This window comes from Brienomyrus brachyistius, chromosome 1 (genome assembly GCF_023856365.1).
Source record: "Brienomyrus brachyistius isolate T26 chromosome 1, BBRACH_0.4, whole genome shotgun sequence".
Classification (NCBI taxonomy): Eukaryota; Metazoa; Chordata; class Actinopteri; order Osteoglossiformes; family Mormyridae; genus Brienomyrus; species Brienomyrus brachyistius.
Window position 1 is genome coordinate 32,321,987 of NC_064533.1, and position 11,336 is coordinate 32,333,322.

Consider the following 11,336-nt stretch of genomic DNA (forward strand, 5'->3'; position numbering starts at 1 on the left):
CAATGACTCCCTCATGGTGCCACCTGCCTAGAGTTTTCTGGTGGCAGCGCAGGATTGAACCAGAGGGCAGGGCAATCACGAGGAGAATGGGTGACACTTCCACCATTGCTCAGTGTGGGCCACTTGCACCCGCTAGCTCTCATCACCCCTGGAGTCCCCAGTTGCAGCATTGACACAGCATGGCCGGCAGCCGGTGAAATGTTGCAGGCAGGGACAGGATTGCCTCCACTCTTAGCCCTCTTGCCAAGGCTTCAGCGAGCTTGGCTGGTGCCCGCAGCTGTACATGTTGGTGCAGTACGTATTCATGCTAGTACTTTGACAAAGGCATGGAAAGCCAGCTCCTCCTGCAAGGTCTTGGGGAAGTGCCGATAGGCCTCCTCGTTGCTCCATGGAATGTGCCGGGCAGCCAGACGCACTTGGCAGAGGTAAGGTTCCAGGAGTTCTATTCCACTAAAGTATGGGAGCTCCAAGCTGGTCTTCAACCCACCCCTCACTGTCACAATTTGTTCCTCCAGGTAGCACAGTGGACGGGGGAGCACTAGACCCATGAGGTTACCCTGGGAAGTTACTGTGCCTGGTTCCCTCTCTGCCACCGTCTGGGAAACCTTGCGTGTCGGGTGCACATGAGGTCATCAATTTCTTGCATCCCAATTCTGACACCAGTGTTGCAATGTCAGCATGGTGAGGCATGCTTAATTAATACACAGAAGCACAGATGACAGTTGACACTTTTATTTCATGCAACTACTAGAGAGTACCAGCAGTAGCACAGACAGATGTCACTAGAAGCCTTGTGTGTAGGAGTGAACGAAGTCATCATTGTGTATAGGAGTGGATGAGGTCATCAATTCCTTCAAAGATCTTGCATGCCATTGCTGTCACCAGTGTCGCAGTTTCAGCATTGTGAGGCATAGCTTAATTAATGCATAAAAGCACAGATGACAGTCAATACCTTTATTCTGTGCAACTGGAGAAGTCACCAGTACACACACAGAACACCATCAGGTGGGGGGAGGAATTAAAAACATACCACAATAGGGGAACACTATATTCAGCACGTCACGAAAATATGACACACTTACAAGCACTGACATACATACATATCATGGACATTATTTTTGCAAATATTTACACTTTGTACAATCCAGTGCAATGCATGCCGGTCTTTGACTGATTAAGCCCCGCGGTGTCATAATTTAAATAATTCTGAGACTGAACTGAAATGAATGAAGTGACGATAATCATCCGGAATTGCCTATACTTTTACTCTTGCTAAGATGGCCCCCTCTGTTGGTCAAAAATAAATATTACAACATCAGTGTGTGACCCGCTAAGAGTCGCCTTTACTCTAGTGTATACGCCAGATTGCAGAGGAGTACAGTCAGTTTCCCCCGGTCACCAGGAGGTTGTATGATGTGATCATGCTTTCGAAAGTAAAAGAAATGATGGTTAATTGCAAATAATTACTTAACCTGAATTATTATTGATCAGTTTTAGAACCACAGCGGTTCCTTTGTCACTTTGAATCATTGTATCGTATAAAGCTATAAAATTGAACTGTTAACTATGGAAGAACAAGGACAATCGATGATAAAGTAGTCATGCCTTTTGTAGTGCTCGGATGTTTAGTTATCTGAATGCAAAGGATTTAACGACCAATCATTCTTTCTTTTTATTGTCATTTAGATGCCTTTAGTTAAATTCATATTTTGCACATAGAGCTGATTTAGTAGGCCTACTTTATTTGTACTGACAAATCCCCATTTGACAGCCACCCAAAATGCGGCACGTTTTATTTCAAAGAACCATTAATATTGCAATTATTTTATTGTTTTTAGGAACCGTATACTTTGATGAGCATTTGTTAAACAAGCAGTATTTACCTATGTTAGTTTGCATATTGAAGTAAAGTACTTTCATTTTCACCATCAGAACCGAGACCTTAGTTCAGCTAAACGTCGTTGGACGGAAAAACACAGTTTCGTCATTGTGGGCTACGAGGATTTGTTAACGTATACTGCGCCAGGGCATCACGGTTGACCTTAAAACGCAAATGCAAATGCTGCAAACAGGTCAATGTAAATAACTACAGAGCATGCAGAAACTTTGCTCCACGCATTGCAAAGTTTTATAAAATGACGTTATTTCGCTACCATTTCGCTCATAATTAGCGGCCTTTGTTCCGAATTGTGCCTCTGCTGACATCCAGCCCTCTGTCCATAACAGCTGACAATTGAAATCTTGCGCAAAAAGAGAATACCCATCTGATGACGTCACGTGGTGACTGTCATAAGGAACGTATCGATTGCGAAAAGCCCCATCAGGCACAGGTGAACGAGAGGTGCAAGGGGGAAAGCCATCTCGTGTGGTCCTACCAAAACGCACATCTCTTTCGACTTTCCCCAAGGGACGAGCTTTGATACGGAGCCGTCTTTAAGCAAAACTGCCGCCCCCGGCCTGCCGTTCCTAAGTCGGGAGGTTGATCGGCCCATGATTGGTCGAGCCGTGTCACGTGGGCGGCCCCCGACCGGAGTTTCCACGACAGCTGGCAGCTGTGCGAGCCGAGCGCGTCGCTGGTTTATGCCCCAATTCTGCCCGCATCCCCCCTGAAAACATCCGTAGGCAGGCGACATGGGAGACAAGAAGAGCCCGACAAGGTAAAGCGCGCTCCGCGTCCGTCAGCCATAGCCGTGTTGTGGCGGCGCTGCGAGTAATGAATGCGCCGATCGTGCGAGGTACGTGTGACTGAGAGGTGGCCCTCCTAGTGGAGCAGCCATGGCGGACTGGCCGCTCCATTACACGGTCCGATCTTTGCTCCCGGGGAAGCTAACCGCTCTCCCCCGTTGACTGGGCTGGCGGCAGATGGTTACAGACGGGACATTCACACGGATTGTGTGCGATCGCCGAGAGTAAAGCGCTGCTCTCTCTCCCTGTTGTCTTGTCCCCGAAGGCCGAAGCGGCAGCCGAAGCCTTCCTCCGACGAAGGCTACTGGGACTGTAGCGTCTGTACGTTTCGGAACAGCGCCGAGGCTTTCAAGTGCATGATGTGCGATGTGAGAAAGGGGACATCCACACGGTAAGCCGATCTGCTCGTCGGCGCTGATGGTCCGTGCTTGCTGCGCTTCGGCATTCAGATACGTGCTTCCTTCCCACTGATAGTAAATGTGCAATAACATGTCATGAGATCGGGGTAATCACACGCATTTCAACTTAACCAGCGATCTAGTTGATTGTATTCTAGCAAATGAAAAGGCCATATTTCCTTATGTAAGGGTGTAATCTTTTTTATTAGAAGGGACTGACGGTTTCCCGAATACCCTCCGTAAATTTATCCGATTTGACACATCCTCGGTGTCGGCGGGCAAAGTTATGACTTGGTCGTTTGAGTTGGTGGGCGATTAAACTTGTAATGTTTCAACATCGCTATATTTCCGTGAAATAAGGGGGGAGCCGTAAGTCAGACACTTAAGACAAACGAGAAATATGCATTTAAGTAACGCTGTATGCATAAATCAATTGTCGGATATTTAGAAACTTGGCAGATTCGGTTATCGTATGTGAATGACAGGAGAATCGCACAGCAACGCAAAAACAAAGTATGACAGGGTTTTACCTTCCAGGACGGGACCAAGTCGTAATTAATACGCACAAATGTGTCACGTTTGCTTGTTTTTTATAGTTTTAATTAGGTGCGATCAATGTACATAACAGGTTATTGATAATCTAGTTTTCTCTTCCGCGCTGCTATTTATCCTAAGCGATGGAATAACAAATTAACCATACATTCATATTTCCAAACTGATGTCGCCAAATGCCATAAATTTTTTTGGAGGGAGATATCCGAAATTAATATATTATGCTGATCTATAGAAGAACGTCACATCCTTCTGTGTTTGCGTGAACCCTTCGGATGCTGAGTACAGTCGATCCACGATGTGTTTCTCTTCTGGCAGTGCCAAAGCAGGAGCTGTCGATGACTTTGGGAAGGAGGCCTCATTCACTATAGATTACTCTGCATCCATCATGCAAGCATTGCTGCATTTCCAGCAAAGCTTTTATCAAAGCCATCTGAGAACTTTGTTTCTATACTTGCATCTCTCCTGAGATCGGTGTATTGCAGTCAAAAAGAACAAGATTCCACGTCATTGGGTCTATGTGTGACATCTCACCAAAGCATAATCCTTCCCCTTTTATTGTAGTAAGAATCTCCTTCAAAAGAGGAAGCTTCGTATATAGTGGTAATTGATAAAATGAGCAGTTTTTGGTTTTCTGGCATCTGGATCGAAGTCAGTACTGGGCGATTCCAGAAACGTGTTTTCTGTCATCTGAACTCTTCGTTAGTTTCTAATAAGGGATGGGATTACTGGGATGGGATTACTGGGATGGGATTACTGGACAGTTCAGCATCAGAGACCACTGCTCTGTCATGTAGATATTATAATACAGGAAAGCCATTTTAAGAAGCCGCGCACATCAGTTGAGAGAAGACTCTCGGTAAGTGTGCGTGTATCCTCTGTCGATGTCAGAATCAGACATTTTTCACAGAAGTGCTTAAATTTGACCTTCCTTTTAGTTTAAATCTGAGGAATAAATTAAATATGTCCCATAATGTTACAAGTGTACGGTCCTCGTTTGTAGAGAATGTAGAGAACGAAAATACCAGCTTAAATGTTGTTACGGCAGCTGTGAAATCTCATAACAACCCCCCCCCCCCCCCCCCCCTTCTGTAACCTGGTTGGGTTACATAGTGACGGAGAATGCAGAAGGCTATGCTATGACCTAATCTCTCAGAGGCATTGCTGGATTGAGGTCAAACTCCACTGGTTTACCACAGCTGTCAGGATCGTCATGCTCCTGACTCATTAACATGCAGTGGTTTGCAGTGTTGGGCGCTTTAGCCGCAGTAGGGCTCCATCACTGCGATCAGGCAGACAGATTGGCTGGCTGTAGCTGATGCCTCCTCTAGCAGGGATCTGCTTTCTACTGGGAGGAGAGGAAACAGCGGCTGCTCTGGTGACACAGGCAGTTGTAGGTGTGATTTCACCTTCAGCGATGTCGTGCCATTAGTCATGTAATAGTGCTGGGGGAAGTGTAACAGGGGGAAAAAAAAACAATTTATGGAGAACTTGCAATGTCATTCCAGGAGATCCAGCTACTTGTGTGAGATGTAGGGCTTTTCAACCAAGTAATGGTTGAATAAACATTATATCATGCTTCTGAAAATAACTTAACAATGGTTAAAATATGTAGGTTGTACTTAAAAAAAAAATGGACCAGGATTTATACACCATCAGACGTCAAATAACATTCAGTTCGAGGGCAGTTATAGTTGTGTGATAGGTTCCATATTTATCTTTGTGTTGTGACAACCCCCCCCCCCACGTTTCATTGGTTGATGTTCCGTTGCCTGAGGTGTTAAAGAGCTCAGGTTTTAGATGAGGGTCGTTAAACACTGTGATAGTGGGCTGTAGGTTTCTGCCCAGGAACCCTGATGAAATATGGGATACGAGTAAAGGATTGCATCTCCTTTTCTGTTGACACCCAGATGTATAATAAGCAAGTGTATACAAGCCTATATATTATGCATTACTTTTTGCTTTGGCAGAGCCAATTTGTCAGATAGCTTTTATCAGATAAACTAGGTGTGTGACATTTTTAAAGGAGACATTTTTCCTTTCTTATGCAGCAATAACAATCTAGTCTTTTTAAAATCTTTGTTCAGCTGTGGCCCTTTTTCCCCAGACCGCTACTCGTGTAATTAAACTTGCATCGACACAAAAAAAAACACTCATCTGTTTAGTCAAGATGGAAAATGGCTAGAAAAAGGTTCCGCAGTTCTTGGTTTTCTGGACACAAGTAGAAAATCTCTTAATTTTAATGGCATTTCCACATCGTCCCCTATCAGACTCATTTCCCTGCAGGTGTGTGAGGGGGAGCCCACCTGCATTTCCTTTGTATAATTCAATAAGGAAGCACAAATATGAAATGTCGAATGCTGATTAATTACTATTTATTAATGCAAATAAATGCAGGAATTTCTCAGTTCAGGAGTGAACCCTGTGTCATAGCAGACGTGGGGAAGCGTCTCGTGTGCCCTATATGTGGGGGTGGCGGGGGGGGAGGTGATGTCCATGGAGCTGTAGTTCACCATGGGAGCCAAAGCCATCTGTTTGACGTAGGACAACATGGTGCAGATGGCATGGAGGACTGTACCGGGCTTGTGGGTTTGGTCAGGCATGGCCTGCTGACATCCGCTTTGCTGTGTACGCTGCCTGGCAGGTCAGCTAACGTGTTGCAGTGGCAGATCCATTGTAGCTTGGCAAACCTGGGAGGAACCTGCTAACTGCTCTTTTACTTCATAAGAATATTTTACTGGCTTTATTTTTGTGTTTATGCTGCCATCAAAATCCCTGGTTATCTGTAAGTGCATGTGTGTACCGTGACCCATCTCTAACCAGTGTAATAAGCAGATAGGGTGGAAATGATCTGAAAATCTGCACATTTATGTTTAATTTCCAGTATCGCACAAAATTCTCCATGTACAGTGGCATCGTTTTTCTGCTCTTGTTGTGAAACGATTTGTCGTTTCTGCTTTCATTGCAGAAAATCTGAACATGAGGGTGGTATAATGACTACAGAAATGGAGGGGGGTGACTAAAATGCCTCTTGCGTGTGTCACAAGTGCTGGCTGGTGCCAATCACATCAACAGTAACCAGGGAAAATGGTCAGGACTTTCCAGAGCGCTCTGCCAAAGATGTGGAACAGAAATAAGGAAAGAGGAACATGTAAGCTAGACAAAATATTTGTGGTTACCTGTCTGGATATTTTCTTTAGCTGAAAAAACTGCTTTGCAAAACCTTAAGAGTGTTTGAAAAATGATTTTCTGAATTTTATCACTTAGTTTTAAGCCCACTGCTATGACAAACAGGACGGATGTTGTAATATATGGAGGTATCTTCTGATTATTTTATTTTTTAGGGCTTTTCTTAAAGGGCAGACTTTGGGTAGCACATGCAGACTAATTATTTTTGGAATTCAAAGTGGGGTTTAGCTAGAGTACCATTCAGTTTCGTACATCTGTATTTGTAGGATGATGGTTTTGATGGGTTTAGTGTTCATACACCATGAGGGATTAATGGTTGGTGTGTGATGAAAAGCCAACGGTGTGAAAAGAGGATAGTGGGAGCAAAATATAGTGATCCTGCCACTGAGCCTTGGAGAACACTGCCAGCGAGGGGCCATGTTTGCATGTGAACGGGAGGTGGAAGAATAGGGGAAGAAAGAGAGGAGCTTGTCCAGGGAAGGACTCTGCGTGGGAGGAGCTGACAGAAAGTCAACGGCAGTGATCGGCCTGGATTAGGGTGGATGCAGTGTGAGTGAAGCAGAGTCAGGCATGAAAAGAGGCCTGTCAACAGAGTGAGACGAGAAGGTGAAGACTAGGAAGCGGAGGAAAGTTCTTATCAAGTGCGAATAGGCTGCTGCTGTAATTGTTTTCCCAGTAAAGGAAATTGTACAAAGGCTGTGGTTTATTTTCGAGTCCTTTGACGTTATGTATCATTATGCAGGGCTTCTCTAAGCCGCTGGAAATGGATTGCGCCAGAGCAGTATTGACTGACGCCTTTTAAACGCAGTGTTTACGCCAGAGGTGTCGCTCTGAACCCGGGAGGAATCCTCACCAAGATCAATACCTTCATCTTGTGATTGACTAAAGGGTGCTAACATTATGCCGCATTAGCATGCGTTTCATGTCAGCTTGATGTGGTTTGCTGTGCGGTCTTGAGATTTGTGCTTCCTTGTGAAACCACTAATCCCTAATGGATGCAAACAGCTTTTTTTTTTTTTCTTGCTGACATTGAAATGCCATTACAGTGTCTCTTGTTTTAGCCTCTTCCTGTCGTCAAGTACAGATAACCCCCCCCCCACCTTCGCTGCCAAAATGGGGAAAAGCTGAAAGTGTCGGCCTATATAGCAGTATGTTTAATCAGGCAGCGTTTGGGATTAGGACTGCCCTGGAGGATTATGCTGACAGATTGGACGAAATGAAAGCAAACCCTTGTTTTATAGCAAAGAGAAGAATGTTTGCTTGTTGAAGGCTTCGTCTGTTAAGGTCTCATCTATATAATATTACCTGGGAATGTAGGACACGGAGGGGGCTGAACCATCTGGGAGGACCGGAGATCAGCAGTTCTGCTTTGGTGCTGAAGCCATGGCACTCATCTGCTAGATCGTTAATTAATTTTAATGTACAGATACCCTCCAAAGTCACTCATGAATGGCAGCGAGATCAAACGCGAACGGCAGAGCTGCGGATAAAGCACAGTGGGGGTGATTAACAGTGCCGTGTCCTCATATTTATGACCGGGGACACTGATGCCATGCCGAAATAGGCACGTCTGTCTTTAATTTTAATACGTCTTCTGGTAATTAGGAACAGAATAGAAATAGAGGTTCCCTGGAAGGAGAGCAGCCTCTGTTCAAACTGGTGGAGTGGATGGACATGCAGGCCAGTGGGAGGCCATGGAAAGGGTCAGCATGGAGGTGAACCAGTCAACATTGTACTTTTTGTTTTAGGAAGTGATCCATGCAAATAATTAGCCGAAAGGCAAACGCATTATCACTGTGACATCACTGCTGCTTTAAACGTCACCGGACGTCTACGAACTAATACAGCTTTCCTCAAGGTCTCACATGTTCTGCTTTACAACACAGTAATTCAACACTACATGTCCATCGAGAATCTTTCTAATAGGTATTACCAAATCCGGCTTATCAACTTATCCAATAGCCAAATCGCATCTAACGTCCCATCTCAAAACCTAATTACGTGTCGCAGCTGTATCACTTTCTCCGAAACTGGTTCCAAAGGTGACGTTCTGAGGCGTCTGTTAGCGCGGGCGGCGGTTTATCATTACCGTGCTTGGTTAGGGCTTAAATGTAATACTGGCCTTTATGTAGCGCCGCCCACTTGTTATCCATGGGCCATAACTGTCTCATGAGGTCACCCTCGTTTGTCTCTCAACTTCCAGGAAGCCCCGTCCAGTCTCTCAGTTGGTCGCGCAGCAAGTAACCCAGCAGTTTGCCTCCCCCACGCAACCGAAGAAAGAAAAAAGAGAGAAAACGGATAAAGAAAAGAATGAAAAGGAGCCGGCGGTCAAAAAAAACAGCCAGAAGAAAATGAGGTAAACAAGTATTCTCACAGAGAAACTAAAATCTAGTTTCACCAGGGAGAAAGAGTGAGTGCATGCATGCATGCTCGTGTGTGTGTGTGTGTGTGTGTGTGTGTGTGTGTGTGTGTGTGTGTGTGTGTGTGTGTGTGCGCGCGCGCGCGCAATCAGCTTAAATAACCATATTTCAGAATTTCTGTGTATTTAGTTTCTGCTGATAATGTTTCAGAAATGAGGGTGAGGTGGGTAAATTGAGATCCAATCAGCGAGACTAACTCTGGGTGACATGTTTGTATCAGGATTAAATATAAATGGCTGTAAGCCGGGTCTCTGCATCTGTGTGGGGGCAGATCAGTAGCATCATGTTTTTCGGGTCCTTGAACTCTATAGGGAGGATGTACAATGCAACTTGGGGAAAGTGTAAAGTTAGTCATGATGGAGAAACCATTCTGTGCTCCGCCTCCTCACGAGCAGTGAAGATGACATTCAGGCAAATGCATTGGACTCCAGAACTCAAACGAACCCAAAGGGCATCCTCCCTGAAGAGGGGAAAAATTGATTGTGACAGTGAAATATCATCAGCAGGAGTTGGCCTCCTCCTTGCTCTGCTGGCTTGTACTGACAGCCTCCACTGAAATAGAGTCTAGTTGCCTATGCAGGTATTTTCTACGGCAGATGTGGTGTGGAAAGTGGGCAACTGTCACCTCAGAGTAAAAGAAGTTGATTTCAGAAGTGTGCTTTCACCTGAATTGCTGGCTTTTTTGTTAAGGCTCTCCTGACGAGCTGCAAACGATGCTAATCTCAGTTTTGCGATCTTTATTAATCAGTTTCCGTAGAACAATATGAGTGTAGTTAGAGGCTTGTGGAAGCTCTCATGATTTCAGTGTTTTCTGAAGGGTCTTTTCCACTCTGCCCCTGCAGGCCAAGATTAAAAAACGTGGACAGGAGCAGCGCACAGCACTTGGAAGTCACAGTCGGAGACCTGACTGTTATTATCACGGACTTTAAAGAGAAAACAAAGCCACCAGCATCCTCCAGCGCAGCGTCGGCAGACCAGCACAGCCAAAGTGGCTCCAGTTCCGACAACACCGAGCGAGGTCTCTCCCGGTCGTCCTCGCCCCGGGGAGAGGGATCGTCAATCAACGGGGAATCCCACTAGCCCCGCCCCCTACCCCGCCCCCACACCCCTGTTACTTTAGTCATTACGCAATATACGCATGTCATAAACTTTTTTGCCAAGATAGACCACAAGTCTCAATTTCAGGTGAGGTTAGACCACATGTTTGTGACATGCAGATGATGAGGTTGGACATATTGGAAGTCTTCCACTATGTGTTCTGTCCTGGTGGGTTTGTTTTTAACGAGACCGGTTTCCTGTCAAGATCATAGTAAGTGAACTTTCTCGCCCTTTGTTCATGACTTTAAGAAACGAGGGTATTATCTGGGGAACAAATTAGAGTATGAATTGTATAGTGCCATGTTAATGTGGTAGTATTTTACATAAAGTCAGTGTTATATTGTCAATACACTCTTACTCGATTTCTTTCTCCAAAAAAATGTTGTGGCATGAAATGGGTCAGAGTTTAAACATTTACAATAGAATATGCATTATAGCAGATAATGGGAAAAGGGTATTTGAGGTGTACAGTGGAAGTGATAACTGTGAGAACGACATAGCTACTTATTCTCAGTGGCTTAATACACCTGCAGGTACGTGGTGTGGCTTAACTAAGAAAGAATATTCTTCAAGGACACTTGTGTATGGTTAGGCCAATATCTTATAGCACATGTCAGTTTTGTTTAATTTTCCCATCCCTGGGTATACCAGTCTGTGCTGTTAAATGTGTATGAACATCTCAATTAATTACGTTGTTTTACTGTCTGAAGAAATGTTTATAAGTAAAAGAATGAAATTATGAATTTGTTGTTAAGAGGTTGACCTCTGTCTGCTTCTTGTTCATTTCATAGGCGCTAGCTTGTCATTACTTTACAGTGGTTTATATTATAGAAATTATCACAAAATAAAGAGAAACTAGACTCCTTAGTAAAAACGGAAATTAAAGTTATTGGCGTTTACATTTCTGGGGTTGCTAGCATTGGGGTGTAATGCTTTGGTCTACATTCTAATGCCATAGTGAGGATTAAAACTACCTCAAATTTCAAGCTGAACC

The 11,336-nt window shown here is 44.6% G+C and overlaps 1 protein-coding gene across 1 annotated transcript; it reads left to right on the forward strand.

Annotated features, from left to right (window-relative positions):
• The first annotated feature begins 2,341 nt into the window (after positions 1 to 2,341).
• On the forward strand, positions 2,342 to 11,096 carry LOC125704412 (YY1-associated factor 2). Its single transcript, XM_048969930.1, has 4 exons — positions 2,342 to 2,657; positions 2,951 to 3,076; positions 9,028 to 9,180; positions 10,087 to 11,096. Exons 1-4 carry the CDS (start codon positions 2,632 to 2,634, stop codon positions 10,322 to 10,324), a joined length of 543 nt encoding a protein of 180 aa, XP_048825887.1. The 5' UTR covers positions 2,342 to 2,631; the 3' UTR covers positions 10,325 to 11,096.
• The last annotated feature ends 240 nt before the right edge of the window (positions 11,097 to 11,336 follow it).